The sequence below is a fragment of the Trichomonas vaginalis genome, chromosome II, assembly GCF_026262505.1.
Source record: "Trichomonas vaginalis G3 chromosome II, whole genome shotgun sequence".
NCBI classification, from domain to species: domain Eukaryota; phylum Parabasalia; order Trichomonadida; family Trichomonadidae; genus Trichomonas; species Trichomonas vaginalis.
The window spans coordinates 10,401,680-10,429,147 of NC_067204.1; the positions used below are offsets into that span (position 1 = coordinate 10,401,680).

Below are 27,468 nucleotides of genomic sequence, written 5' to 3' on the forward strand. Positions count from 1 at the left end.
TTGACAAAATTTTTGTACAATAAGAAAAGCATTCTTCTGAAATAGTTGTAACATAACTCGCAACAGTATATGCGCCGGAATATGCTTCAACAACTTTAATTAATGTTGAATTATCTGTTCTTGTATAAAGAGATTTAGTATCACTTGTAAAATTTGCATTTTCTTGATCAACTGTTATATTTTCTAAATTTTGACAGCATAAAAATACCGAAGAACCGATATCTGTTACATTTTTTGGAATGAAAATTGAAGTAAGATTTGTGCTTTTAAAGCATTCTTGATTTAATTTTTGTAAGCTAGAATTCGATGAAATATTTATTATTGTTAAGCCACTAAAGTAAAACGCCAAGCCAGAAATAAGATATACAGAATCCGGTAAATCTAATGATGTTAGATTTGGATCGTAAGAAAAGCAAGATATTCCAATTCTTTCAAGATTTGGTGGAAGTATAACTGTTTTCAAGTTTTTGCAGTTTTCAAAGACATGCGCATTGATAATCTTAAGCACTTTGCATTCACCGAGATCTGCTTTTTCAAGAGCTGTATTCTTAAAACTATATTCTCCAATTTTTGCAATTTGACTATTTTTGTCGAATCTAAGTGATGTTATTGAATCTTTACATTTCTTAAATGCATAATTATCTGGTTTTCCAATTTTTATTTCTGTAACTTGTTGAGGGATGAATACTTCTCCCCTAGAATCTGTTGAACATCCAGTGACAACTTGATTGTTATGTTCATATTCTAGATGTACACCACTAATGCCCGAACAAAAATGATAATAAAAAAACACGAGGAGATTTCTGTAAAAAAATAAACAGTATCGCACTTTTGTGGACAAAATGAAAAACCGATGAATTTTCCCATTTTAATTTGATAATCATAATATATAAGTATTTGTAATGCATGTTTTATCTTCTAATTAGTAAAATTACATTGCCCGCCAAAATCAATTTTTTATTGAAAAAAAGTGGATAATAGGCATTGACTCCAGCTGCAGCATTGTTTGGATTCATTTCTATCACTAAGGATGAATATCCTAAGTGGCTTCCAGATCTTTTTGAAGAAGCAGAAATTAAATACCACGACAGACATCAGTTCTCCAGCATGTTGGAAGAATCAGTCAAGAACTTCTGGAAGAGACACCTTTACCATGATTTGCCTGAATTAGAACAATACAGATTCGCATTCTCTAATTCTTATTTCAGTTAAATATTTTTATTTTTTATATTTCTATTTTATAATAAAAAAAATCATATTATTTATTTAATTATTTTTGATTAACGAATCAAGTTTTCTGACTTCTGCACTTTATCATTCAGCATTTGCTAATATATTCTCTTCAATTGCAAATATTCAACCATTGAATTCAGCAGAATCTAATATATAAGGCTGAAACTTAGTAATACATCAGCGTGTTATAGTGTTATTGTCAAAAATTTCATTTTTCTCATTATAACTCTTTGAAGTAAATTAACTTAAGATATTTCTTCCTGAAGTTGTTCTTACTAAACTACTATGGAAACTCACAGTGTATTACAGTAGATTTTATATAATACACTTTTACAAATCACAAATTGAGCAAAATATGGGAGATGTAGGAAAAAATTGATTTTCTCATTTTTACCGCAGCTATATTTGAAATTATGAATCATTTATCTTCGAAATTGCTTGTGCAAAGTGTAACGTTTAATTGGAAAATCTTGCGTTGTAATGCATGAAAATTCGGTTCACTTCACTTCTGACACTTTACATATCGGATGTATTATCTAAGAATTATATTATAAAATAATAATTTTGTGTTTTATAAGTTTATTTGTATAAATTGATTCAAAAAAAATGGAAAGACAAGAAGTGGATCTGCCAAATGAAAATCAGATTTATATTACGGCATATCTTGAATATTCTATTGGCAAAAAGACAGCAGACCAAGTTGCAAAAGATTTGCACATAGGTAGAAAAAAATTATTATTAAAATGGCAAGAACTTGGTTTAAATCCAAAAAAGCTCGGAAGACCAGAAACTCCTCTTAGAACAGATTTTTACCAACCATTCACGAAATAAAAGCTAAGTACAATCTAGGTTATAAAAAAGTTTTAGAGAGTTACATACATGATGACACAGTTTCATTTCACGATATGCTTAAATTATACGAAAAAGAGAATCTTTTCAAATTTCGGCGAGATCCAGAAAAAATTGATGAACATCCAAATCAGTATGTTTCCCAATACGTAAATCAGCAATGGCATACTGATTTAAAAAGCTTCAAAGAAGAGACAAATGGTACCAAGCATACTTATCATTTAATTGCCTTTATCGATGACAGATCTCGTTTTTGTATTTATTACGAAATTCTTCCCGATAAAACAATGAAATCAACTTCAAAAGCTTTACAAAATGCTATCGACTCTATCAAAATTATTCCATACGAACTTTTGACAGATAATGGATGCGAATTTACAGGAAAGGACTTCAAAAACGTTCTTCAAGTAAATGGCATTCAACACCATCGGACAGAACCTTACACACCACAGTTAAATGGTAAAATAGAACGTTTTTGGCAAACAATCTTTTCGGCTCGCCCAGATTTTATCGAAATAAGAGAATTTTTACCTCACGCAATAGAAGAATACAACACAGTATGGGTTCATACAGCTCTTAAAGATCTTTTCGGTGGAAAACCTACTCCAAAATCAATTTGGGACCAGGGTCCTAAATGGACAAAGGACTTAAACCCAAATCCTGAGTTCGAAATACAGCCTCGTAACTAAAAATAAAGTAAAAATACGAATAAACATTTTATTATAATTTAAATAATTTTTTTATTCATAAAGTAATACGATATATAGCTAAGCTATGTAAGGATATTCTGATGCTGAGAGTTTAAGAACTTTAAATTACGTATAGAAAAAAAATTCATTTAATATTTTGTAACATTTTTTAAATTGATAGATAGTTAGATTTTGTAGGGGAAGGTAAGATTCTTTGTGGTAATAATGGTCGTTGAAATTAAAATGAATGTAAGATTTGTGGAGAAATTGTATAAATTTGCATAGTGTTAGATTCAGAATAGGAGCATATGAGCCAGTGATTGTGTCTAATGTTTTTAAGGTGCTAATTGGAAGTAGAAAGAAAAAAATTTGTTGCAATAACATCATATTGCAAAAAAGTTTTTAAAATATGATGTATGAATAAGAGTATGATTGGTATAGATTTGGGTTGTATAAATGTGATTGAACAATTGTTAATGGAAAGTTCAAAAACTTGGGTGCAATCAGAACTGATTGCACCCAAGTTTTTGAACTTTGTATAAGGAATTGTTGGCTATGATGTACTGATTCATGATCAGTACATCATAGCCAACAATTCCTTCGCAAACAGCGGGAAACTTTGTCTGAATAGTTTAACATTCAGACAAAGTTTCCCGCTGTTTGCGAAGGAATGGAAGGGTAAGAGGTATACATTATGAATATATACCTCTTACCCTTCCATTCCCTCGAGAAAGTTCAAAAACTTGGGTGCAATCAGAACTGATTGCACCCAAGTTTTTGAACTTTGTATAAGGAATTGTTGGCTATGATGTACTGATCATGAATCAGTACATCATAGCCAACAATTCCTTCCCAAACAACCCGAAATTTGTCTGATTCCACACTAATTTTATTAATTTATCTAAACTTTTATCCTCGTCTACAATTTAATCATCAATAATTATCTCTTGTTCTATTTCACTATTATATATATATATATTTATATGATTTGATTTAAAAAATAAATAAATAAATTAATAAATCATTTACTCAAATATATCAAAAGTTTTATTTTTATATATAAAGATAACTACTTTTAAAAAAAAATACCCTATATATTTTTGCCATGTAAACTATTTTTGCCATGTAAACTTGTCACTTTTGTCAGAAGTGAAGTGAACCGAATTTTCATGCACAAAAGGAAAATCTTGCGTTGGTAGAGGATAAGAAATGTATTTAATGACATCAATAGTTTCTGTATCTGTAATTTGAGTTGAACCTTCAAAATGAACATAAACAGACTCTTCTCCGAAAAAGTCTTTACATGATTTTCTTAAAATTGTTTCACTTGTAATATATAAATTACTTCTTTTTCGAAATGCATTTTTTGGACCTTGATAAACATTAAATCTGCCTTTAATATAAATATTCATTCGATTTGGAATATCGGAAAAAGCAGTGGATGAAATTCTGATTGAAGTTATATTGTTTTGGAATGTAATACTTGTTAGAGACTCACAATTTCCAAATGCTTTATCTCCAATATAACTTACATACCCTAGAATTGTTATACTTATTAATGATGTGCATTCATAAAATACTTCATTATTAATTTTGGCTATCTTCAAAGGAATTGTAATACTGCTTAAAGACTTGCATGATTTAAATACGCCAACTCCAATTGTGTTTACACTATCTGGAATTGTAATACTTGTTAACGATTGGCATGAGTAAAATGCATAATTTTTGAATAGTTGTTATTCTATCTGAAAATGTAATATTTGTTAATGATATGCAATATTGAAATGTATAAGACTTAATTTCATTTATTATTCCGAGAAATGTAATATTTATCAAATTTGAACAAGAAGAAAATGCATAATCTAAAACATCATTTACATTTTGCGGAATTATTATACTTATTAATGATTTACAAAATTTAAATGCATATGCACCAATAATTTTTGTACTATCTGGAATTTTAATACTTCTTAAAGATGAACAATTTTGAAATGTACCGGATTGAATTATTTCTATGTTTCCTGGCATTTTAATACTTGTCAAAGAATCACAATATGAAAATGCATCCTTTCCAATTTCTTTGACTTTATCATCAATTTGAATTGACAAAATTTTTGTACAATAAGAAAAGCATTCTTCTGAAATAGTTGTAACATAACTCGCAACAGTATATGCGCCGGAATATGCTTCAACAACTTTAATTAATGTTGAATTATCTGTTCTTGTATAAAGAGATTTAGTATCACTTGTAAAATTTGCATTTTCTTGATCAACTGTTATATTTTCTAAATTTTGACAGCATAAAAATACCGAAGAACCGATATCTGTTACATTTTTTGGAATGAAAATTGAAGTAAGATTTGTGCTTTTAAAGCATTCTTGATTTAATTTTTGTAAGCTAGAATTCGATGAAATATTTATTATTGTTAAGCCACTAAAGTAAAACGCCAAGCCAGAAATAAGATATACAGAATCCGGTAAATCTAATGATGTTAGATTTGGATCGTAAGAAAAGCAAGATATTCCAATTCTTTCAAGATTTGGTGGAAGTATAACTGTTTTCAAGTTTTTGCAGTTTTCAAAGACATGCGCATTGATAATCTTAAGCACTTTGCATTCACCGAGATCTGCTTTTTCAAGAGCTGTATTCTTAAAACTATATTCTCCAATTTTTGCAATTTGACTATTTTTGTCGAATCTAAGATGTTATTTGAATCTTTACATTTCTTAAATGCATAATTATCTGGTTTTCCAATTTTTATTTCTGTAACTTGTTGAGGGATGAATACTTCTCCCCTAGAATCTGTTGAACATCCAGTGACAACTTGATTGTTATGTTCATATTCTAGATGTACACCACTAATGCCCGAACAAAAATGATAAAAAAAAACACGAGGAGATTTCTGTAAAAAAATAAACAGTATCGCACTTTTGTGGACAAAATGAAAAACCGATGAATTTTCCCATTTTAATTTGATAATCATAATATATAAGTATTTGTAATGCATGTTTTATCTTCTAATTAGTAAAATTACATTGCCCGCCAAAATCAATTTTTTATTGAAAAAAAAGTGGATAATAGGCATTGACTCCAGCTGCAGCATTGTTTGGATTCATTTCTATCACTAAGGATGAATATCCTAAGTGGCTTCCAGATCTTTTTGAAGAAGCAGAAATTAAATACCACGACAGACATCAGTTCTCCAGCATGTTGGAAGAATCAGTCAAGAACTTCTGGAAGAGACACCTTTACCATGATTTGCCTGAATTAGAACAATACAGATTCGCATTCTCTAATTCTTATTTCAGTTAAATATTTTTTATTTTTTATATTTCTATTTTATAATAAAAAAAATCATATTATTTATTTAATTATTTTTGATTAACGAATCAAGTTTTCTGACTTCTGCACTTTATCATTCAGCATTTGCTAATATATTCTCTTCAATTGCAAATATTCAACCATTGAATTCAGCAGAATCTAATATATTAAGGCTGAAACTTAGTAATACATCAGCGTGTTATAGTGTTATTGTCAAAAATTTCATTTTTCTCATTATAACTCTTTGAAGTAAATTAACTTAAGATATTTCTTCCTGAAGTTGTTCTTACTAAACTACTATGGAAACTCACAGTGTATTACAGTAGATTTTATATAATACACTTTTACAAATCACAAATTGAGCAAAATATGGGGAGATGTAGGAAAAAAATTGATTTTCTCATTTTTACCGCAGCTATATTTGAAATTATGAATCATTTATCTTCGAAATTGCTTGTGCAAAGTGTAACGTTTAATTGGAAAATCTTGCGTTGTAATGCATGAAAATTCGGTTCACTTCACTTCTGACACTTTACATATCGGATGTATTATCTAAGAATTATATTATAAAATAATAATTTTGTGTTTTATAAGTTTATTTGTATAAATTGATTCAAAAAAAATGGAAAGACAAGAAGTGGATCTGCCAAATGAAAATCAGATTTATATTACGGCATATCTTGAATATTCTATTGGCAAAAAGACAGCAGACCAAGTTGCAAAAGATTTGCACATAGGTAGAAAAAAATTATTATTAAAATGGCAAGAACTTGGTTTAAATCCAAAAAAGCTCGGAAGACCAGAAACTCCTCTTAGAACAGATTTGTTACCAACCATTCACGAAATAAAAGCTAAGTACAATCTAGGTTATAAAAAAGTTTTAGAGAGTTACATACATGATGACACAGTTTCATTTCACGATATGCTTAAATTATACGAAAAAGAGAATCTTTTCAAATTTCGGCGAGATCCAGAAAAAATTGATGAACATCCAAATCAGTATGTTTCCCAATACGTAAATCAGCAATGGCATACTGATTTAAAAAGCTTCAAAGAAGAGACAAATGGTACCAAGCATACTTATCATTTAATTGCCTTTATCGATGACAGATCTCGTTTTTGTATTTATTACGAAATTCTTCCCGATAAAACAATGAAATCAACTTCAAAAGCTTTACAAAATGCTATCGACTCTATCAAAATTATTCCATACGAACTTTTGACAGATAATGGATGCGAATTTACAGGAAAGGACTTCAAAAACGTTCTTCAAGTAAATGGCATTCAACACCATCGGACAGAACCTTACACACCACAGTTAAATGGTAAAATAGAACGTTTTTGGCAAACAATCTTTTCGGCTCGCCCAGATTTTATCGAAATAAGAGAATTTTTACCTCACGCAATAGAAGAATACAACACAGTATGGGTTCATACAGCTCTTAAAGATCTTTTCGGTGGAAAACCTACTCCAAAATCAATTTGGGACCAGGGTCCTAAATGGACAAAGGACTTAAACCCAAATCCTGAGTTCGAAATACAGCCTCGTAACTAAAAATAAAGTAAAAATACGAATAAACATTTTATTATAATTTAAATAATTTTTTTATTCATAAAGTAATACGATATATAGCTAAGCTATGTAAGGATATTCTGATGCTGAGAGTTTAAGAACTTTAAATTACGTATAGAAAAAAAATTCATTTAATATTTTGTAACATTTTTTAAATTGATAGATAGTTAGATTTTGTAGGGGAAGGTAAGATTCTTTGTGGTAATAATGGTCGTTGAAATTAAAATGAATGTAAGATTTGTGGAGAAATTGTATAAATTTGCATAGTGTTAGATTCAGAATAGGAGCATATGAGCCAGTGATTGTGTCTAATGTTTTTAAGGTGCTAATTGGAAGTAGAAAAGAAAAAAATTTGTTGCAATAACATCATATTGCAAAAAAGTTTTTAAAATATGATGTATGAATAAGAGTATGATTGGTATAGATTTGGGTTGTATAAATGTGATTGAACAATTGTTAATGGAAAGTTCAAAAACTTGGGTGCAATCAGAACTGATTGCACCCAAGTTTTTGAACTTTGTATAAGGAATTGTTGGCTATGATGTACTGATCATGAATCAGTACATCATAGCCAACAATTCCTTCCCAAACAACCCGAAATTTGTCTGATTCCACACTAATTTTATTAATTTATCTAAACTTTTATCCTCGTCTACAATTTAATCATCAATAATTATCTCTTGTTCTATTTCACTATTATATATATATATATTTATATGATTTGATTTAAAAAAATAAATAAATTAATAAATCATTTACTCAAATATATCAAAAGTTTTATTTTTATATATAAAGATAACTACTTTTAAAAAAAAATACCCTATATATTTTTGCCATGTAAACTATTTTTGCCATGTAAACTTGTCACTTTTGTCAGAAGTGAAGTGAACCGAATTTTCATGCACAAAAGGAAAATCTTGCGTTGGTAGAGGATAAGAAATGTATTTAATGACATCAATAGTTTCTGTATCTGTAATTTGAGTTGAACCTTCAAAATGAACATAAACAGACTCTTCTCCGAAAAAGTCTTTACATGATTTTCTTAAAATTGTTTCACTTGTAATATATAAATTACTTCTTTTTCGAAATGCATTTTTTGGACCTTGATAAACATTAAATCTGCCTTTAATATAAATATTCATTCGATTTGGAATATCGGAAAAAGCAGTGGATGAAATTCTGATTGAAGTTATATTGTTTTGGAATGTAATACTTGTTAGAGACTCACAATTTCCAAATGCTTTATCTCCAATATAACTTACATACCCTAGAATTGTTATACTTATTAATGATGTGCATTCATAAAATACTTCATTATTAATTTTGGCTATCTTCAAAGGAATTGTAATACTGCTTAAAGACTTGCATGATTTAAATACGCCAACTCCAATTGTGTTTACACTATCTGGAATTGTAATACTTGTTAACGATTGGCATGAGTAAAATGCATAATTTTGAATAGTTGTTATTCTATCTGAAAATGTAATATTTGTTAATGATATGCAATATTGAAATGTATAAGACTTAATTTCATTTATTATTCCGAGAAATGTAATATTTATCAAATTTGAACAAGAAGAAAATGCATAATCTAAAACATCATTTACATTTTGCGGAATTATTATACTTATTAATGATTTACAAAATTTAAATGCATATGCACCAATAATTTTTGTACTATCTGGAATTTTAATACTTCTTAAAGATGAACAATTTTGAAATGTACCGGATTGAATTATTTCTATGTTTCCTGGCATTTTAATACTTGTCAAAGAATCACAATATGAAAATGCATCCTTTCCAATTTCTTTGACTTTATCATCAATTTGAATTGACAAAATTTTTGTACAATAAAAAGCATTCTTCTGAAATAGTTGTAACATAACTCGCAACAGTATATGCGCCGGAATATGCTTCAACAACTTTAATTAATGTTGAATTATCTGTTCTTGTATAAAGAGATTTAGTATCACTTGTAAAATTTGCATTTTCTGATCAACTGTATATATATTTTCTAAATTTTGACAGCATAAAAATACGAAAACCGATATCTGTTACATTTTTTGGAATGAAAATTGAAGTAAGATTTGTGCTTTTAAAGCATTCTTGATAATTTTTGTAAGCTAGAATTCGATGAAATATTTATTATTGTTAAGCCACTAAAGTAAAACGCCAAGCCAGAAATAAGATATACAGAATCCGGTAAATCTAATGATGTTAGATTTGGATCGTAAGAAAAGCAAGATATTCCAATTCTTTCAAGATTTGGTGGAAGTATAACTGTTTTCAAGTTTTTGCAGTTTTCAAAGACATGCGCATTGATAATCTTAAGCACTTTGCATTCACCGAGATCTGCTTTTTCAAGAGCTGTATTCTTAAAACTATATTCTCCAATTTTTGCAATTTGACTATTTTTGTCGAATCTAAGTGATGTTATTGAATCTTTACATTTCTTAAATGCATAATTATCTGGTTTTCCAATTTTTATTTCTGTAACTTGTTGAGGGATGAATACTTCTCCCCTAGAATCTGTTGAACATCCAGTGACAACTTGATTGTTATGTTCATATTCTAGATGTACACCACTAATGCCCGAACAAAAATGATAATAAAAAAACACGAGGAGATTTCTGTAAAAAAATAAACAGTATCGCACTTTTGTGGACAAAATGAAAAACCGATGAATTTTCCCATTTTAATTTGATAATCATAATATATAAGTATTTGTAATGCATGTTTTATCTTCTAATTAGTAAAATTACATTGCCCGCCAAAATCAATTTTTTATTGAAAAAAAAGTGGATAATAGGCATTGACTCCAGCTGCAGCATTGTTTGGATTCATTTCTATCACTAAGGATGAATATCCTAAGTGGCTTCCAGATCTTTTTGAAGAAGCAGAAATTAAATACCACGACAGACATCAGTTCTCCAGCATGTTGGAAGAATCAGTCAAGAACTTCTGGAAGAGACACCTTTACCATGATTTGCCTGAATTAGAACAATACAGATTCGCATTCTCTAATTCTTATTTCAGTTAAATATTTTTTATTTTTTATATTTCTATTTTATAATAAAAAAAATCATATTATTTATTTAATTATTTTTGATTAACGAATCAAGTTTTCTGACTTCTGCACTTTATCATTCAGCATTTGCTAATATATTCTCTTCAATTGCAAATATTCAACCATTGAATTCAGCAGAATCTAATATATTAAGGCTGAAACTTAGTAATACATCAGCGTGTTATAGTGTTATTGTCAAAAATTTCATTTTTCTCATTATAACTCTTTGAAGTAAATTAACTTAAGATATTTCTTCCTGAAGTTGTTCTTACTAAACTACTATGGAAACTCACAGTGTATTACAGTAGATTTTATATAATACACTTTTACAAATCACAAATTGAGCAAAATATGGGGAGATGTAGGAAAAAAATTGATTTTCTCATTTTTACCGCAGCTATATTTGAAATTATGAATCATTTATCTTCGAAATTGCTTGTGCAAAGTGTAACGTTTAATTGGAAAATCTTGCGTTGTAATGCATGAAAATTCGGTTCACTTCACTTCTGACACTTTACATATCGGATGTATTATCTAAGAATTATATTATAAAATAATAATTTTGTGTTTTATAAGTTTATTTGTATAAATTGATTCAAAAAAAATGGAAAGACAAGAAGTGGATCTGCCAAATGAAAATCAGATTTATATTACGGCATATCTTGAATATTCTATTGGCAAAAAGACAGCAGACCAAGTTGCAAAAGATTTGCACATAGGTAGAAAAAAATTATTATTAAAATGGCAAGAACTTGGTTTAAATCCAAAAAAGCTCGGAAGACCAGAAAACTCCTCTTAGAACAGATTTGTTACCAACCATTCACGAAATAAAAGCTAAGTACAATCTAGGTTATAAAAAAGTTTTAGAGAGTTACATACATGATGACACAGTTTCATTTCACGATATGCTTAAATTATACGAAAAAGAGAATCTTTTCAAATTTCGGCGAGATCCAGAAAAAATTGATGAACATCCAAATCAGTATGTTTCCCAATACGTAAATCAGCAATGCATACTGATTTAAAAAGCTTCAAAGAAGAGACAAATGGTACCAAGCATACTTATCATTTAATTGCCTTTATCGATGACCAGATCTCGTTTTTGTATTTATTACGAAATTCTTCCCGATAAAACAATGAAATCAACTTCAAAAGCTTTACAAAATGCTATCGACTCTATCAAAATTATTCCATACGAACTTTTGACAGATAATGGATGCGAATTTACAGGAAAGGACTTCAAAAACGTTCTTCAAGTAAATGGCATTCAACACCATCGGACAGAACCTTACACACCACAGTTAAATGGTAAAATAGAACGTTTTTGGCAAACAATCTTTTCGGCTCGCCCAGATTTTATCGAAATAAGAGAATTTTTACCTCACGCAATAGAAGAATACAACACAGTATGGGTTCATACAGCTCTTAAAGATCTTTTCGGTGGAAAACCTACTCCAAAATCAATTTGGGACCAGGGTCCTAAATGGACAAAGGACTTAAACCCAAATCCTGAGTTCGAAATACAGCCTCGTAACTAAAAATAAAGTAAAAATACGAATAAACATTTTATTATAATTTAAATAATTTTTTTATTCATAAAGTAATACGATATATAGCTAAGCTATGTAAGGATATTCTGATGCTGAGAGTTTAAGAACTTTAAATTACGTATAGAAAAAAAATTCATTTAATATTTTGTAACATTTTTTAAATTGATAGATAGTTAGATTTTGTAGGGAAGGTAAGATTCTTTGTGGTAATAATGGTCGTTGAAATTAAAATGAATGTAAGATTTGTGGAGAAATTGTATAAATTTGCATAGTGTTAGATTCAGAATAGGAGCATATGAGCCAGTGATTGTGTCTAATGTTTTTAAGGTGCTAATTGGAAGTAGAAAAGAAAAAAATTTGTTGCAATAACATCATATTGCAAAAAAGTTTTTAAAATATGATGTATGAATAAGAGTATGATTGGTATAGATTTGGGTTGTATAAATGTGATTGAACAATTGTTAATGGAAAGTTCAAAAACTTGGGTGCAATCAGTTCTGATTGCACCCAAGTTTTTGAACTTTGTATAAGGAATTGTTGGCTATGATGTACTGATCATGAATCAGTACATCATAGCCAACAATTCCTTCCCAAACAACCCGAAATTTGTCTGATTCCACACTAATTTTATTAATTTATCTAAACTTTTATCCTCGTCTACAATTTAATCATCAATAATTATCTCTTGTTCTATTTCACTATTATATATATATATATTTATATGATTTGATTTAAAAAAATAAATAAATTAATAAATCATTTACTCAAATATATCAAAAGTTTTATTTTTATATATAAAGATAACTACTTTTAAAAAAAATACCCTATATATTTTTGCCATGTAAACTATTTTTGCCATGTAAACTTGTCACTTTTGTCAGAAGTGAAGTGAACCGAATTTTCATGCACAAAAGGAAAATCTTGCGTTGGTAGAGGATAAGAAATGTATTTAATGACATCAATAGTTTCTGTATCTGTAATTTGAGTTGAACCTTCAAAATGAACATAAACAGACTCTTCTCCGAAAAAGTCTTTACATGATTTTCTTAAAATTGTTTCACTTGTAATATATAAATTACTTCTTTTTCGAAATGCATTTTTTGGACCTTGATAAACATTAAATCTGCCTTTAATATAAATATTCATTCGATTTGGAATATCGGAAAAAGCAGTGGATGAAATTCTGATTGAAGTTATATTGTTTTGGAATGTAATACTTGTTAGAGACTCACAATTTCCAAATGCTTTATCTCCAATATAACTTACATACCCTAGAATTGTTATACTTATTAATGATGTGCATTCATAAAATACTTCATTATTAATTTTGGCTATCTTCAAAGGAATTGTAATACTGCTTAAAGACTTGCATGATTTAAATACGCCAACTCCAATTGTGTTTACACTATCTGGAATTGTAATACTTGTTAACGATTGGCATGAGTAAAATGCATAATTTTGAATAGTTGTTATTCTATCTGAAAATGTAATATTTGTTAATGATATGCAATATTGAAATGTATAAGACTTAATTTCATTTATTATTCCGAGAAATGTAATATTTATCAAATTTGAACAAGAAGAAAATGCATAATCTAAAACATCATTTACATTTTGCGGAATTATTATACTTATTAATGATTTACAAAATTTAAATGCATATGCACCAATAATTTTTGTACTATCTGGAATTTTAATACTTCTTAAAGATGAACAATTTTGAAATGTACCGGATTGAATTATTTCTATGTTTCCTGGCATTTTAATACTTGTCAAAGAATCACAATATGAAAATGCATCCTTTCCAATTTCTTTGACTTTATCATCAATTTGAATTGACAAAATTTTTGTACAATAAGAAAAGCATTCTTCTGAAATAGTTGTAACATAACTCGCAACAGTATATGCGCCGGAATATGCTTCAACAACTTTAATTAATGTTGAATTATCTGTTCTTGTATAAAGAGATTTAGTATCACTTGTAAAATTTGCATTTTCTTGATCAACTGTTATATTTTCTAAATTTTGACAGCATAAAAATACCGAAGAACCGATATCTGTTACATTTTTTGGAATGAAAATTGAAGTAAGATTTGTGCTTTTAAAGCATTCTTGATTTAATTTTTGTAAGCTAGAATTCGATGAAATATTTATTATTGTTAAGCCACTAAAGTAAAACGCCAAGCCAGAAATAAGATATACAGAATCCGGTAAATCTAATGATGTTAGATTTGGATCGTAAGAAAAGCAAGATATTCCAATTCTTTCAAGATTTGGTGGAAGTATAACTGTTTTCAAGTTTTTGCAGTTTTCAAAGACATGCGCATTGATAATCTTAAGCACTTTGCATTCACCGAGATCTGCTTTTTCAAGAGCTGTATTCTTAAAACTATATTCTCCAATTTTTGCAATTTGACTATTTTTGTCGAATCTAAGTGATGTTATTGAATCTTTACATTTCTTAAATGCATAATTATCTGGTTTTCCAATTTTTATTTCTGTAACTTGTTGAGGGATGAATACTTCTCCCCTAGAATCTGTTGAACATCCAGTGACAACTTGATTGTTATGTTCATATTCTAGATGTACACCACTAATGCCCGAACAAAAATGATAATAAAAAAACACGAGGAGATTTCTGTAAAAAAATAAACAGTATCGCACTTTTGTGGACAAAATGAAAAACCGATGAATTTTCCCATTTTAATTTGATAATCATAATATATAAGTATTTGTAATGCATGTTTTATCTTCTAATTAGTAAAATTACATTGCCCGCCAAAATCAATTTTTTATTGAAAAAAAAGTGGATAATAGGCATTGACTCCAGCTGCAGCATTGTTTGGATTCATTTCTATCACTAAGGATGAATATCCTAAGTGGCTTCCAGATCTTTTTGAAGAAGCAGAAATTAAATACCACGACAGACATCAGTTCTCCAGCATGTTGGAAGAATCAGTCAAGAACTTCTGGAAGAGACACCTTTACCATGATTTGCCTGAATTAGAACAATACAGATTCGCATTCTCTAATTCTTATTTCAGTTAAATATTTTTATTTTTTATATTTCTATTTTATAATAAAAAAAATCATATTATTTATTTAATTATTTTTGATTAACGAATCAAGTTTTCTGACTTCTGCACTTTATCATTCAGCATTTGCTAATATATTCTCTTCAATTGCAAATATTCAACCATTGAATTCAGCAGAATCTAATATATTAAGGCTGAAACTTAGTAATACATCAGCGTGTTATAGTGTTATTGTCAAAAATTTCATTTTTCTCATTATAACTCTTTGAAGTAAATTAACTTAAGATATTTCTTCCTGAAGTTGTTCTTACTAAACTACTATGGAAACTCACAGTGTATTACAGTAGATTTTATATAATACACTTTTACAAATCACAAATTGAGCAAAATATGGGGAGATGTAGGAAAAAAATTGATTTTCTCATTTTTACCGCAGCTATATTTGAAATTATGAATCATTTATCTTCGAAATTGCTTGTGCAAAGTGTAACGTTTAATTGGAAAATCTTGCGTTGTAATGCATGAAAATTCGGTTCACTTCACTTCTGACACTTTACATATCGGATGTATTATCTAAGAATTATATTATAAAATAATAATTTTGTGTTTTATAAGTTTATTTGTATAAATTGATTCAAAAAAAATGGAAAGACAAGAAGTGGATCTGCCAAATGAAAATCAGATTTATATTACGGCATATCTTGAATATTCTATTGGCAAAAAGACAGCAGACCAAGTTGCAAAAGATTTGCACATAGGTAGAAAAAAATTATTATTAAAATGGCAAGAACTTGGTTTAAATCCAAAAAAGCTCGGAAGACCAGAAACTCCTCTTAGAACAGATTTGTTACCAACCATTCACGAAATAAAAGCTAAGTACAATCTAGGTTATAAAAAAGTTTTAGAGAGTTACATACATGATGACACAGTTTCATTTCACGATATGCTTAAATTATACGAAAAAGAGAATCTTTTCAAATTTCGGCGAGATCCAGAAAAAATTGATGAACATCCAAATCAGTATGTTTCCCAATACGTAAATCAGCAATGGCATACTGATTTAAAAAGCTTCAAAGAAGAGACAAATGGTACCAAGCATACTTATCATTTAATTGCCTTTATCGATGACAGATCTCGTTTTTGTATTTATTACGAAATTCTTCCCGATAAAACAATGAAATCAACTTCAAAAGCTTTACAAAATGCTATCGACTCTATCAAAATTATTCCATACGAACTTTTGACAGATAATGGATGCGAATTTACAGGAAAGGACTTCAAAAACGTTCTTCAAGTAAATGGCATTCAACACCATCGGACAGAACCTTACACACCACAGTTAAATGGTAAAATAGAACGTTTTTGGCAAACAATCTTTTCGGCTCGCCCAGATTTTATCGAAATAAGAGAATTTTTACCTCACGCAATAGAAGAATACAACACAGTATGGGTTCATACAGCTCTTAAAGATCTTTTCGGTGGAAAACCTACTCCAAAATCAATTTGGGACCAGGGTCCTAAATGGACAAAGGACTTAAACCCAAATCCTGAGTTCGAAATACAGCCTCGTAACTAAAAATAAAGTAAAAATACGAATAAACATTTTATTATAATTTAAATAATTTTTTTATTCATAAAGTAATACGATATATAGCTAAGCTATGTAAGGATATTCTGATGCTGAGAGTTTAAGAACTTTAAATTACGTATAGAAAAAAAATTCATTTAATATTTTGTAACATTTTTTAAATTGATAGATAGTTAGATTTTGTAGGGGAAGGTAAGATTCTTTGTGGTAATAATGGTCGTTGAAATTAAAATGAATGTAAGATTTGTGGAGAAATTGTATAAATTTGCATAGTGTTAGATTCAGAATAGGAGCATATGAGCCAGTGATTGTGTCTAATGTTTTTAAGGTGCTAATTGGAAGTAGAAAAGAAAAAAATTTGTTGCAATAACATCATATTGCAAAAAAGTTTTTAAAATATGATGTATGAATAAGAGTATGATTGGTATAGATTTGGGTTGTATAAATGTGATTGAACAATTGTTAATGGAAAGTTCAAAAACTTGGGTGCAATCAGAACTGATTGCACCCAAGTTTTTGAACTTTGTATAAGGAATTGTTGGCTATGATGTACTGATCATGAATCAGTACATCATAGCCAACAATTCCTTCCCAAACAACCCGAAATTTGTCTGATTCCACACTAATTTTATTAATTTATCTAAACTTTTATCCTCGTCTACAATTTAATCATCAATAATTATCTCTTGTTCTATTTCACTATTATATATATATATTTATATGATTTGATTTAAAAAAATAAATAAATTAATAAATCATTTACTCAAATATATCAAAAGTTTTATTTTTATATATAAAGATAACTACTTTTAAAAAAAAATACCCTATATATTTTTGCCATGTAAACTATTTTTGCCATGTAAACTTGTCACTTTTGTCAGAAGTGAAGTGAACCGAATTTTCATGCACAAAAGGAAAATCTTGCGTTGGTAGAGGATAAGAAATGTATTTAATGACATCAATAGTTTCTGTATCTGTAATTTGAGTTGAACCTTCAAAATGAACATAAACAGACTCTTCTCCGAAAAAGTCTTTACATGATTTTCTTAAAATTGTTTCACTTGTAATATATAAATTACTTCTTTTTCGAAATGCATTTTTTGGACCTTGATAAACATTAAATCTGCCTTTAATATAAATATTCATTCGATTTGGAATATCGGAAAAAGCAGTGGATGAAATTCTGATTGAAGTTATATTGTTTTGGAATGTAATACTTGTTAGAGACTCACAATTTCCAAATGCTTTATCTCCAATATAACTTACATACCCTAGAATTGTTATACTTATTAATGATGTGCATTCATAAAATACTTCATTATTAATTTTGGCTATCTTCAAAGGAATTGTAATACTGCTTAAAGACTTGCATGATTTAAATACGCCAACTCCAATTGTGTTTACACTATCTGGAATTGTAATACTTGTTAACGATTGGCATGAGTAAAATGCATAATTTTGAATAGTTGTTATTCTATCTGAAAATGTAATATTTGTTAATGATATGCAATATTGAAATGTATAAGACTTAATTTCATTTATTATTCCGAGAAATGTAATATTTATCAAATTTGAACAAGAAGAAAATGCATAATCTAAAACATCATTTACATTTTGCGGAATTATTATACTTATTAATGATTTACAAAATTTAAATGCATATGCACCAATAATTTTTGTACTATCTGGAATTTTAATACTTCTTAAAGATGAACAATTTTGAAATGTACCGGATTGAATTATTTCTATGTTTCCTGGCATTTTAATACTTGTCAAAGAATCACAATATGAAAATGCATCCTTTCCAATTTCTTTGACTTTATCATCAATTTGAATTGACAAAATTTTTGTACAATAAGAAAAGCATTCTTCTGAAATAGTTGTAACATAACTCGCAACAGTATATGCGCCGGAATATGCTTCAACAACTTTAATTAATGTTGAATTATCTGTTCTTGTATAAAGAGATTTAGTATCACTTGTAAAATTTGCATTTTCTTGATCAACTGTTATATTTTCTAAATTTTGACAGCATAAAAATACCGAAGAACCGATATCTGTTACATTTTTTGGAATGAAAATTGAAGTAAGATTTGTGCTTTTAAAGCATTCTTGATTTAATTTTTGTAAGCTAGAATTCGATGAAATATTTATTATTGTTAAGCCACTAAAGTAAAACGCCAAGCCAGAAATAAGATATACAGAATCCGGTAAATCTAATGATGTTAGATTTGGATCGTAAGAAAAGCAAGATATTCCAATTCTTTCAAGATTTGGTGGAAGTATAACTGTTTTCAAGTTTTTGCAGTTTTCAAAGACATGCGCATTGATAATCTTAAGCACTTTGCATTCACCGAGATCTGCTTTTTCAAGAGCTGTATTCTTAAAACTATATTCTCCAATTTTTGCAATTTGACTATTTTTGTCGAATCTAAGTGATGTTATTGAATCTTTACATTTCTTAAATGCATAATTATCTGGTTTTCCAATTTTTATTTCTGTAACTTGTTGAGGGATGAATACTTCTCCCCTAGAATCTGTTGAACATCCAGTGACAACTTGATTGTTATGTTCATATTCTAGATGTACACCACTAATGCCCGAACAAAAATGATAATAAAAAAACACGAGGAGATTTCTGTAAAAAAATAAACAGTATCGCACTTTTGTGGACAAAATGAAAAACCGATGAATTTTCCCATTTTAATTTGATAATCATAATATATAAGTATTTGTAATGCATGTTTTATCTTCTAATTAGTAAAATTACATTGCCCGCCAAAATCAATTTTTTATTGAAAAAAAGTGGATAATAGGCATTGACTCCAGCTGCAGCATTGTTTGGATTCATTTCTATCACTAAGGATGAATATCCTAAGTGGCTTCCAGATCTTTTTGAAGAAGCAGAAATTAAATACCACGACAGACATCAGTTCTCCAGCATGTTGGAAGAATCAGTCAAGAACTTCTGGAAGAGACACCTTTACCATGATTTGCCTGAATTAGAACAATACAGATTCGCATTCTCTAATTCTTATTTCAGTTAAATATTTTTTATTTTTTATATTTCTATTTTATAATAAAAAAAATCATATTATTTATTTAATTATTTTTGATTAACGAATCAAGTTTTCTGACTTCTGCACTTTATCATTCAGCATTTGCTAATATATTCTCTTCAATTGCAAATATTCAACCATTGAATTCAGCAGAATCTAATATATTAAGGCTGAAACTTAGTAATACATCAGCGTGTTATAGTGTTATTGTCAAAAATTTCATTTTTCTCATTATAACTCTTTGAAGTAAATTAACTTAAGATATTTCTTCCTGAAGTTGTTCTTACTAAACTACTATGGAAACTCACAGTGTATTACAGTAGATTTTATATAATACACTTTTACAAATCACAAATTGAGCAAAATATGGGGAGATGTAGGAAAAAAATTGATTTTCTCATTTTTACCGCAGCTATATTTGAAATTATGAATCATTTATCTTCGAAATTGCTTGTGCAAAGTGTAACGTTTAATTGGAAAATCTTGCGTTGTAATGCATGAAAATTCGGTTCACTTCACTTCTGACACTTTACATATCGGATGTATTATCTAAGAATTATATTATAAAATAATAATTTTGTGTTTTATAAGTTTATTTGTATAAATTGATTCAAAAAAAATGGAAAGACAAGAAGTGGATCTGCCAAATGAAAATCAGATTTATATTACGGCATATCTTGAATATTCTATTGGCAAAAAGACAGCAGACCAAGTTGCAAAAGATTTGCACATAGGTAGAAAAAAATTATTATTAAAATGGCAAGAACTTGGTTTAAATCCAAAAAAGCTCGGAAGACCAGAAACTCCTCTTAGAACAGATTTGTTACCAACCATTCACGAAATAAAAGCTAAGTACAATCTAGGTTATAAAAAAGTTTTAGAGAGTTACATACATGATGACACAGTTTCATTTCACGATATGCTTAAATTATACGAAAAAGAGAATCTTTTCAAATTTCGGCGAGATCCAGAAAAAATTGATGAACATCCAAATCAGTATGTTTCCCAATACGTAAATCAGCAATGGCATACTGATTTAAAAAGCTTCAAAGAAGAGACAAATGGTACCAAGCATACTTATCATTTAATTGCCTTTATCGATGACAGATCTCGTTTTTGTATTTATTACGAAATTCTTCCCGATAAAACAATGAAATCAACTTCAAAAGCTTTACAAAATGCTATCGACTCTATCAAAATTATTCCATACGAACTTTTGACAGATAATGGATGCGAATTTACAGGAAAGGACTTCAAAAACGTTCTTCAAGTAAATGGCATTCAACACCATCGGACAGAACCTTACACACCACAGTTAAATGGTAAAATAGAACGTTTTTGGCAAACAATCTTTTCGGCTCGCCCAGATTTTATCGAAATAAGAGAATTTTTACCTCACGCAATAGAAGAATACAACACAGTATGGGTTCATACAGCTCTTAAAGATCTTTTCGGTGGAAAACCTACTCCAAAATCAATTTGGGACCAGGGTCCTAAATGGACAAAGGACTTAAACCCAAATCCTGAGTTCGAAATACAGCCTCGTAACTAAAAATAAAGTAAAAATACGAATAAACATTTTATTATAATTTAAATAATTTTTTTATTCATAAAGTAATACGATATATAGCTAAGCTATGTAAGGATATTCTGATGCTGAGAGTTTAAGAACTTTAAATTACGTATAGAAAAAAAATTCATTTAATATTTTGTAACATTTTTTAAATTGATAGATAGTTAGATTTTGTAGGGGAAGGTAAGATTCTTTGTGGTAATAATGGTCGTTGAAATTAAAATGAATGTAAGATTTGTGGAGAAATTGTATAAATTTGCATAGTGTTAGATTCAGAATAGGAGCATATGAGCCAGTGATTGTGTCTAATGTTTTTAAGGTGCTAATTGGAAGTAGAAAAGAAAAAAATTTGTTGCAATAACATCATATTGCAAAAAAGTTTTTAAAATATGATGTATGAATAAGAGTATGATTGGTATAGATTTGGGTTGTATAAATGTGATTGAACAATTGTTAATGGAAAGTTCAAAAACTTGGGTGCAATCAGAACTGATTGCACCCAAGTTTTTGAACTTTGTATAAGGAATTGTTGGCTATGATGTACTGATCATGAATCAGTACATCATAGCCAACAATTCCTTCCCAAACAACCCGAAATTTGTCTGATTCCACACTAATTTTATTAATTTATCTAAACTTTTATCCTCGTCTACAATTTAATCATCAATAATTATCTCTTGTTCTATTTCACTATTATATATATATATATTTATATGATTTGATTTAAAAAAATAAATAAATTAATAAATCATTTACTCAAATATATCAAAAGTTTTATTTTTATATATAAAGATAACTACTTTTAAAAAAAAATACCCTATATATTTTTGCCATGTAAACTATTTTTGCCATGTAAACTTGTCACTTTTGTCAGAAGTGAAGTGAACCGAATTTTCATGCACAAAAGGAAAATCTTGCGTTGGTAGAGGATAAGAAATGTATTTAATGACATCAATAGTTTCTGTATCTGTAATTTGAGTTGAACCTTCAAAATGAACATAAACAGACTCTTCTCCGAAAAAGTCTTTACATGATTTTCTTAAAATTGTTTCACTTGTAATATATAAATTACTTCTTTTTCGAAATGCATTTTTTGGACCTTGATAAACATTAAATCTGCCTTTAATATAAATATTCATTCGATTTGGAATATCGGAAAAAGCAGTGGATGAAATTCTGATTGAAGTTATATTGTTTTGGAATGTAATACTTGTTAGAGACTCACAATTTCCAAATGCTTTATCTCCAATATAACTTACATACCCTAGAATTGTTATACTTATTAATGATGTGCATTCATAAAATACTTCATTATTAATTTTGGCTATCTTCAAAGGAATTGTAATACTGCTTAAAGACTTGCATGATTTAAATACGCCAACTCCAATTGTGTTTACACTATCTGGAATTGTAATACTTGTTAACGATTGGCATGAGTAAAATGCATAATTTTGAATAGTTGTTATTCTATCTGAAAATGTAATATTTGTTAATGATATGCAATATTGAAATGTATAAGACTTAATTTCATTTATTATTCCGAGAAATGTAATATTTATCAAATTTGAACAAGAAGAAAATGCATAATCTAAAACATCATTTACATTTTGCGGAATTATTATACTTATTAATGATTTACAAAATTTAAATGCATATGCACCAATAATTTTTGTACTATCTGGAATTTTAATACTTCTTAAAGATGAACAATTTTGAAATGTACCGGATTGAATTATTTCTATGTTTCCTGGCATTTTAATACTTGTCAAAGAATCACAATATGAAAATGCATCCTTTCCAATTTCTTTGACTTTATCATCAATTTGAATTGACAAAATTTTTGTACAATAAGAAAAGCATTCTTCTGAAATAGTTGTAACATAACTCGCAACAGTATATGCGCCGGAATATGCTTCAACAACTTTAATTAATGTTGAATTATCTGTTCTTGTATAAAGAGATTTAGTATCACTTGTAAAATTTGCATTTTCTTGATCAACTGTTATATTTTCTAAATTTTGACAGCATAAAAATACCGAAGAACCGATATCTGTTACATTTTTTGGAATGAAAATTGAAGTAAGATTTGTGCTTTTAAAGCATTCTTGATTTAATTTTTGTAAGCTAGAATTCGATGAAATATTTATTATTGTTAAGCCACTAAAGTAAAACGCCAAGCCAGAAATAAGATATACAGAATCCGGTAAATCTAATGATGTTAGATTTGGATCGTAAGAAAAGCAAGATATTCCAATTCTTTCAAGATTTGGTGGAAGTATAACTGTTTTCAAGTTTTTGCAGTTTTCAAAGACATGCGCATTGATAATCTTAAGCACTTTGCATTCACCGAGATCTGCTTTTTCAAGAGCTGTATTCTTAAAACTATATTCTCCAATTTTTGCAATTTGACTATTTTTGTCGAATCTAAGTGATGTTATTGAATCTTTACATTTCTTAAATGCATAATTATCTGGTTTTCCAATTTTTATTTCTGTAACTTGTTGAGGGATGAATACTTCTCCCCTAGAATCTGTTGAACATCCAGTGACAACTTGATTGTTATGTTCATATTCTAGATGTACACCACTAATGCCCGAACAAAAATGATAATAAAAAAACACGAGGAGATTTCTGTAAAAAAATAAACAGTATCGCACTTTTGTGGACAAAATGAAAAACCGATGAATTTTCCCATTTTAATTTGATAATCATAATATATAAGTATTTGTAATGCATGTTTTATCTTCTAATTAGTAAAATTACATTGCCCGCCAAAATCAATTTTTTATTGAAAAAAAAGTGGATAATAGGCATTGACTCCAGCTGCAGCATTGTTTGGATTCATTTCTATCACTAAGGATGAATATCCTAAGTGGCTTCCAGATCTTTTTGAAGAAGCAGAAATTAAATACCACGACAGACATCAATTCTCCAGCATGTTGGAAGAATCAGTTAAATATTTATCTTTTTTATATTTCTATTTTATAATAATAATAATAATAATAATAATAATAATAATATAATAATAATAATAATAATAATAATAATAATAATAATAATAATAATAATAATAATAATAATAATAATAATAATAATAATAATAATAATAATAATAATAATAATAATATAATAATAATAATAATAATAATAATAATAATAATAATAATAATAATAATAATAATAATAATAATAATAATAATAATAATATACGTGTGATTTTATCCCAAGCATATGGGGATTCTAAATTTTTGTCCCTATTGTTATCCCAATTGAATTTTTTTGGAATTTAAAATTTTTTTTCTGCATGTAAACTTAAATTTTAATTTTTACCACTAAAATGCAATATTTCAACAAATTAATGAGTAATAATATTTTAATTTATAATAATTATCATAAATCTCCTCAATTTAATGTAATTATTGTATTAATTTTTGTTGAAAATATAAAATCTTCAAGTAAATGATGTGAATTTAATATTTTTAGAATGTTGTTTAATTGTACTATATTATGCATGTAAAATTTTGTTACAATACATTTTATATGGGATCCCCATTGCCCAATTGAGAGAAAATTGAGAGGTGGGATTGGGCTAGCCCAATTCAAAATATCCCAGGTGGAAATAAAAAAATTAACAATTCAACATAAAAAAGCATCTTAAATAATAATGATAAAAAAAATTTTGTATGAATTTCAATCAAATTTGTTTTTATTCAACTTAAGAAATCACTTCATTAATGAAAGAAGTCGGGTTCACAACATATCCCGATCTTGAAACGAAACAACATGTTTACATGCGATATAAACATGAAGGTAGTCCCAAGTGGTATGTAAAATGCAATGAACTTGTGACACGATCTGATGGCGTAGTTTGCCGGTGTTCAATGCAGGAAATTCTTGAGTTTTGGATGAAAGAATACGGTCAAGCCAAAAGTAGCTTAACCTCAAAACAAGCATTTTATGAGCTTACAAAGGGTGTCATGAATGAATTCAAAGGTATTTACATACATCCTGACCTCGTTCATTTTGTTGCTGAATGGTGCTCTGTAAAGTAAGTTAGTATACATATCAAGTGTACGGAGGCACTGCGAGCCTCCTTACACCTGATATGTGAATTTGACACTTTACAAAACCGTTAACGTATATTTTACAACACAAACACAAACACCAACTTAACCTTAAATGTTTACAAAGCCGCCAACCACTTCACCTCACTAACGTTTTCACAAACGACTTCACTAATGAAAAAATAAACGTTCTCACTAACGTTCTCACTAATGTTCTCACTTACAAAAGCATTGCAACTCTTCCCATTGCTGTGCTTCACACAATACTTCATATTCTTCAGTATCGCTGCTGTCGCTCCAATCGTCAGAGCCAAAGTCACTGTCAAAATAAATGTTAGTAAGTTTTGACAAAGCTAATGAAACACGTTTACCGTTTGTATCTATTGCTTGTATAAACTTTCCATTATGTTTGTAGTCATAAACGCTCAAACTAACTTTACCCTTTCTCCCTCGTATCTGATAGAATGTATTTTCACGAGGAACGAAGAACAAGTTCTTGAACTCATGACCGTTGTAGTTTGTTATCTCAATAGTTTTCGTCATTTATTTAAAATTAAAATAAAAAATAAAATAAAAAATAAACTTAAAAATTAATGATATCACCACCCTCACACGTATGAAAACATAGCACAAAAATAAATTTAGGTGAAGTGGTGAGATCTCACCTCTTTTTTTCACCCTGTTGAATTCATTGCTTTATAACTCTCTTCCTTTCTCCAACTCTTCTAACTTCTTCCTAAGTTCAGCAATGTTGTCCTCATGAAGTTTAATCTTCCTTAATATACCTTCTCTATCTAATGGTTGCTTTATCTTTCTAAACTGAACTCTACCATCCTTCATAGTATGAATGTAAAAACCTTCTGGAATAGTTCCTGATTTAATGTATTCTACCAAAAACTTTTGTTTCATTGCTTCAGTGACTTTATTTGTCATTTCAATCAAATAAAAATTTTAATATTAAATAAAAATAACGTTATTTTTTCAGTAAGGAAACGCAGGAGTTTTACGATTTATTTGAGGAGTAGGTTCTGGTTTAAATGTTGGAGTCGGTTTAAGAGTTGACTTTTGAACAGGAGTTTGTACTTCCATAGGTTCAGGAGTCATTGAAGGTTTTGCTTGTGAAGGTTTTGCTTGTGAAGGCGTTGGAGTTTGTTTAACTTCAGCTACTTCAGTATTATTTACAACATTTGCTTTATTTCTTTTCAACATCATAACTGCTCCTGCTGTAGCTAGCAAACCTAGTGGGAGACCATATCTTATATAAGGACTTGACCAAATGCTATTTTTGACAGGAGCTGGTGGAACACCTAACCTTGGTGAGACTGCTCTTTGCCATTGTGCAGCTCGTAAGAAATATTCAATAGGTGCTCCATAATCGTTTGGTAAAGTTTGTTTCATAGATGGTGAAGGTTCACGAGAGCTTGATGAAGAACTCATTTATAAGCTTTAAAAATAAACGTTCATCCTTTATTCCTCACTGTCGTCCGTAGCTAAGTTATAGTCATCTAATCTTATTATTGGGATTCCATTAGCACGCACCTGAATGGCAAAGCAACAATCCCTCATAAATCCAATAAGTGGCTTTGGTACATTTTCAGTTGCTAGTTCAATAGGTCCTTTAACAGACAATTTGTATGTTATTGGAGCAGTAGATGTTTGACCTTGCTGGAAGCAAAAGTCCACTTCTGTTGGAAAACCACATAAGAAATGTGTGTTGTCATAGCTATCCCATTTATGTTCCACACTACCATCATCCACCAATGACCTCATAACATCTTCATTAAATCCTATCATATCATTGTTTGTATTGCAGGGGTTCGCAACCATTTCATAAAATACAGGTCCATATGATTTTTCAGGTTCTGC

The 27,468-nt window shown here is 28.8% G+C and overlaps 10 protein-coding genes across 10 annotated transcripts, besides 21 other annotated features; 7 read left to right on the forward strand and 3 right to left on the reverse strand.

Moving 5' to 3' along the window:
• Window positions 1-984: 984 nt before the first annotated feature.
• On the forward strand, window positions 985-1,212 carry TVAGG3_0520070 (uncharacterized protein; the record flags this gene model as incomplete). The annotated part of the gene is made up of 1 exon (XM_051237196.1): window positions 985-1,212. The coding sequence occupies one exon, from the start codon at window positions 985-987 to the stop codon at window positions 1,210-1,212; it is 228 nt and encodes a 75-aa protein (XP_051095020.1).
• Window positions 1,213-1,776: 564 nt separating this feature from the next.
• Window positions 1,777-1,821: a mobile genetic element.
• Window positions 1,822-1,839: 18 nt separating this feature from the next.
• Window positions 1,840-2,767: a mobile genetic element.
• A 1-nt stretch (window position 2,768) lies between these two features.
• Window positions 2,769-2,813: a mobile genetic element.
• Window positions 2,814-3,236: 423 nt separating this feature from the next.
• Window positions 3,237-3,647: a mobile genetic element.
• Window positions 3,648-5,856: 2,209 nt separating this feature from the next.
• TVAGG3_0520120 (uncharacterized protein) lies at window positions 5,857-6,084 on the forward strand (the record flags this gene model as incomplete). The annotated part of the gene is made up of 1 exon (XM_051237197.1): window positions 5,857-6,084. One exon carries the CDS (start codon window positions 5,857-5,859, stop codon window positions 6,082-6,084), a length of 228 nt encoding a protein of 75 aa, XP_051095021.1.
• A 568-nt stretch (window positions 6,085-6,652) lies between these two features.
• Window positions 6,653-6,697: a mobile genetic element.
• An 18-nt stretch (window positions 6,698-6,715) lies between these two features.
• Window positions 6,716-7,644: a mobile genetic element.
• A 1-nt stretch (window position 7,645) lies between these two features.
• Window positions 7,646-7,690: a mobile genetic element.
• A 424-nt stretch (window positions 7,691-8,114) lies between these two features.
• Window positions 8,115-8,275: a mobile genetic element.
• A 2,203-nt stretch (window positions 8,276-10,478) lies between these two features.
• TVAGG3_0520170 (uncharacterized protein) lies at window positions 10,479-10,706 on the forward strand (the record flags this gene model as incomplete). The annotated part of the gene is made up of 1 exon (XM_051237198.1): window positions 10,479-10,706. One exon carries the CDS (start codon window positions 10,479-10,481, stop codon window positions 10,704-10,706), a length of 228 nt encoding a protein of 75 aa, XP_051095022.1.
• A 568-nt stretch (window positions 10,707-11,274) lies between these two features.
• Window positions 11,275-11,319: a mobile genetic element.
• An 18-nt stretch (window positions 11,320-11,337) lies between these two features.
• Window positions 11,338-12,267: a mobile genetic element.
• A 1-nt stretch (window position 12,268) lies between these two features.
• Window positions 12,269-12,313: a mobile genetic element.
• A 423-nt stretch (window positions 12,314-12,736) lies between these two features.
• Window positions 12,737-12,897: a mobile genetic element.
• Window positions 12,898-15,103: 2,206 nt separating this feature from the next.
• TVAGG3_0520220 (uncharacterized protein) lies at window positions 15,104-15,331 on the forward strand (the record flags this gene model as incomplete). The annotated part of the gene is made up of 1 exon (XM_051237199.1): window positions 15,104-15,331. The coding sequence occupies one exon, from the start codon at window positions 15,104-15,106 to the stop codon at window positions 15,329-15,331; it is 228 nt and encodes a 75-aa protein (XP_051095023.1).
• Window positions 15,332-15,898: 567 nt separating this feature from the next.
• Window positions 15,899-15,943: a mobile genetic element.
• An 18-nt stretch (window positions 15,944-15,961) lies between these two features.
• TVAGG3_0520250 (transposition) lies at window positions 15,962-16,832 on the forward strand (the record flags this gene model as incomplete). Its single annotated transcript, XM_051237200.1, has 1 exon — window positions 15,962-16,832. A coding segment is annotated over one exon (871 nt), but the record flags the coding sequence as incomplete, so codon positions are not given.
• Window positions 15,962-16,890: a mobile genetic element.
• A 1-nt stretch (window position 16,891) lies between these two features.
• Window positions 16,892-16,936: a mobile genetic element.
• Window positions 16,937-17,360: 424 nt separating this feature from the next.
• Window positions 17,361-17,521: a mobile genetic element.
• A 2,204-nt stretch (window positions 17,522-19,725) lies between these two features.
• TVAGG3_0520280 (uncharacterized protein) lies at window positions 19,726-19,953 on the forward strand (the record flags this gene model as incomplete). The annotated part of the gene is made up of 1 exon (XM_051237201.1): window positions 19,726-19,953. One exon carries the CDS (start codon window positions 19,726-19,728, stop codon window positions 19,951-19,953), a length of 228 nt encoding a protein of 75 aa, XP_051095025.1.
• Window positions 19,954-20,521: 568 nt separating this feature from the next.
• Window positions 20,522-20,566: a mobile genetic element.
• An 18-nt stretch (window positions 20,567-20,584) lies between these two features.
• Window positions 20,585-21,513: a mobile genetic element.
• Window position 21,514: 1 nt separating this feature from the next.
• Window positions 21,515-21,559: a mobile genetic element.
• Window positions 21,560-21,983: 424 nt separating this feature from the next.
• Window positions 21,984-22,144: a mobile genetic element.
• A 3,128-nt stretch (window positions 22,145-25,272) lies between these two features.
• On the forward strand, window positions 25,273-25,590 carry TVAGG3_0520330 (KilA, N-terminal/APSES-type HTH, DNA-binding family; the record flags this gene model as incomplete). Its single annotated transcript, XM_001295824.1, has 1 exon — window positions 25,273-25,590. One exon carries the CDS (start codon window positions 25,273-25,275, stop codon window positions 25,588-25,590), a length of 318 nt encoding a protein of 105 aa, XP_001295825.1.
• Window positions 25,590-27,468: part of a mobile genetic element that runs on past the window's edge.
• On the reverse strand, window positions 25,819-26,145 carry TVAGG3_0520350 (uncharacterized protein; the record flags this gene model as incomplete). The annotated part of the gene is made up of 1 exon (XM_001295825.1): window positions 25,819-26,145. One exon carries the CDS (start codon window positions 26,143-26,145, stop codon window positions 25,819-25,821), a length of 327 nt encoding a protein of 108 aa, XP_001295826.1.
• TVAGG3_0520360 (uncharacterized protein) lies at window positions 26,299-26,535 on the reverse strand (the record flags this gene model as incomplete). Its single annotated transcript, XM_001295826.1, has 1 exon — window positions 26,299-26,535. The coding sequence occupies one exon, from the start codon at window positions 26,533-26,535 to the stop codon at window positions 26,299-26,301; it is 237 nt and encodes a 78-aa protein (XP_001295827.1).
• On the reverse strand, window positions 26,584-27,039 carry TVAGG3_0520370 (repellent protein 1 family; the record flags this gene model as incomplete). Its single annotated transcript, XM_001295827.1, has 1 exon — window positions 26,584-27,039. One exon carries the CDS (start codon window positions 27,037-27,039, stop codon window positions 26,584-26,586), a length of 456 nt encoding a protein of 151 aa, XP_001295828.1.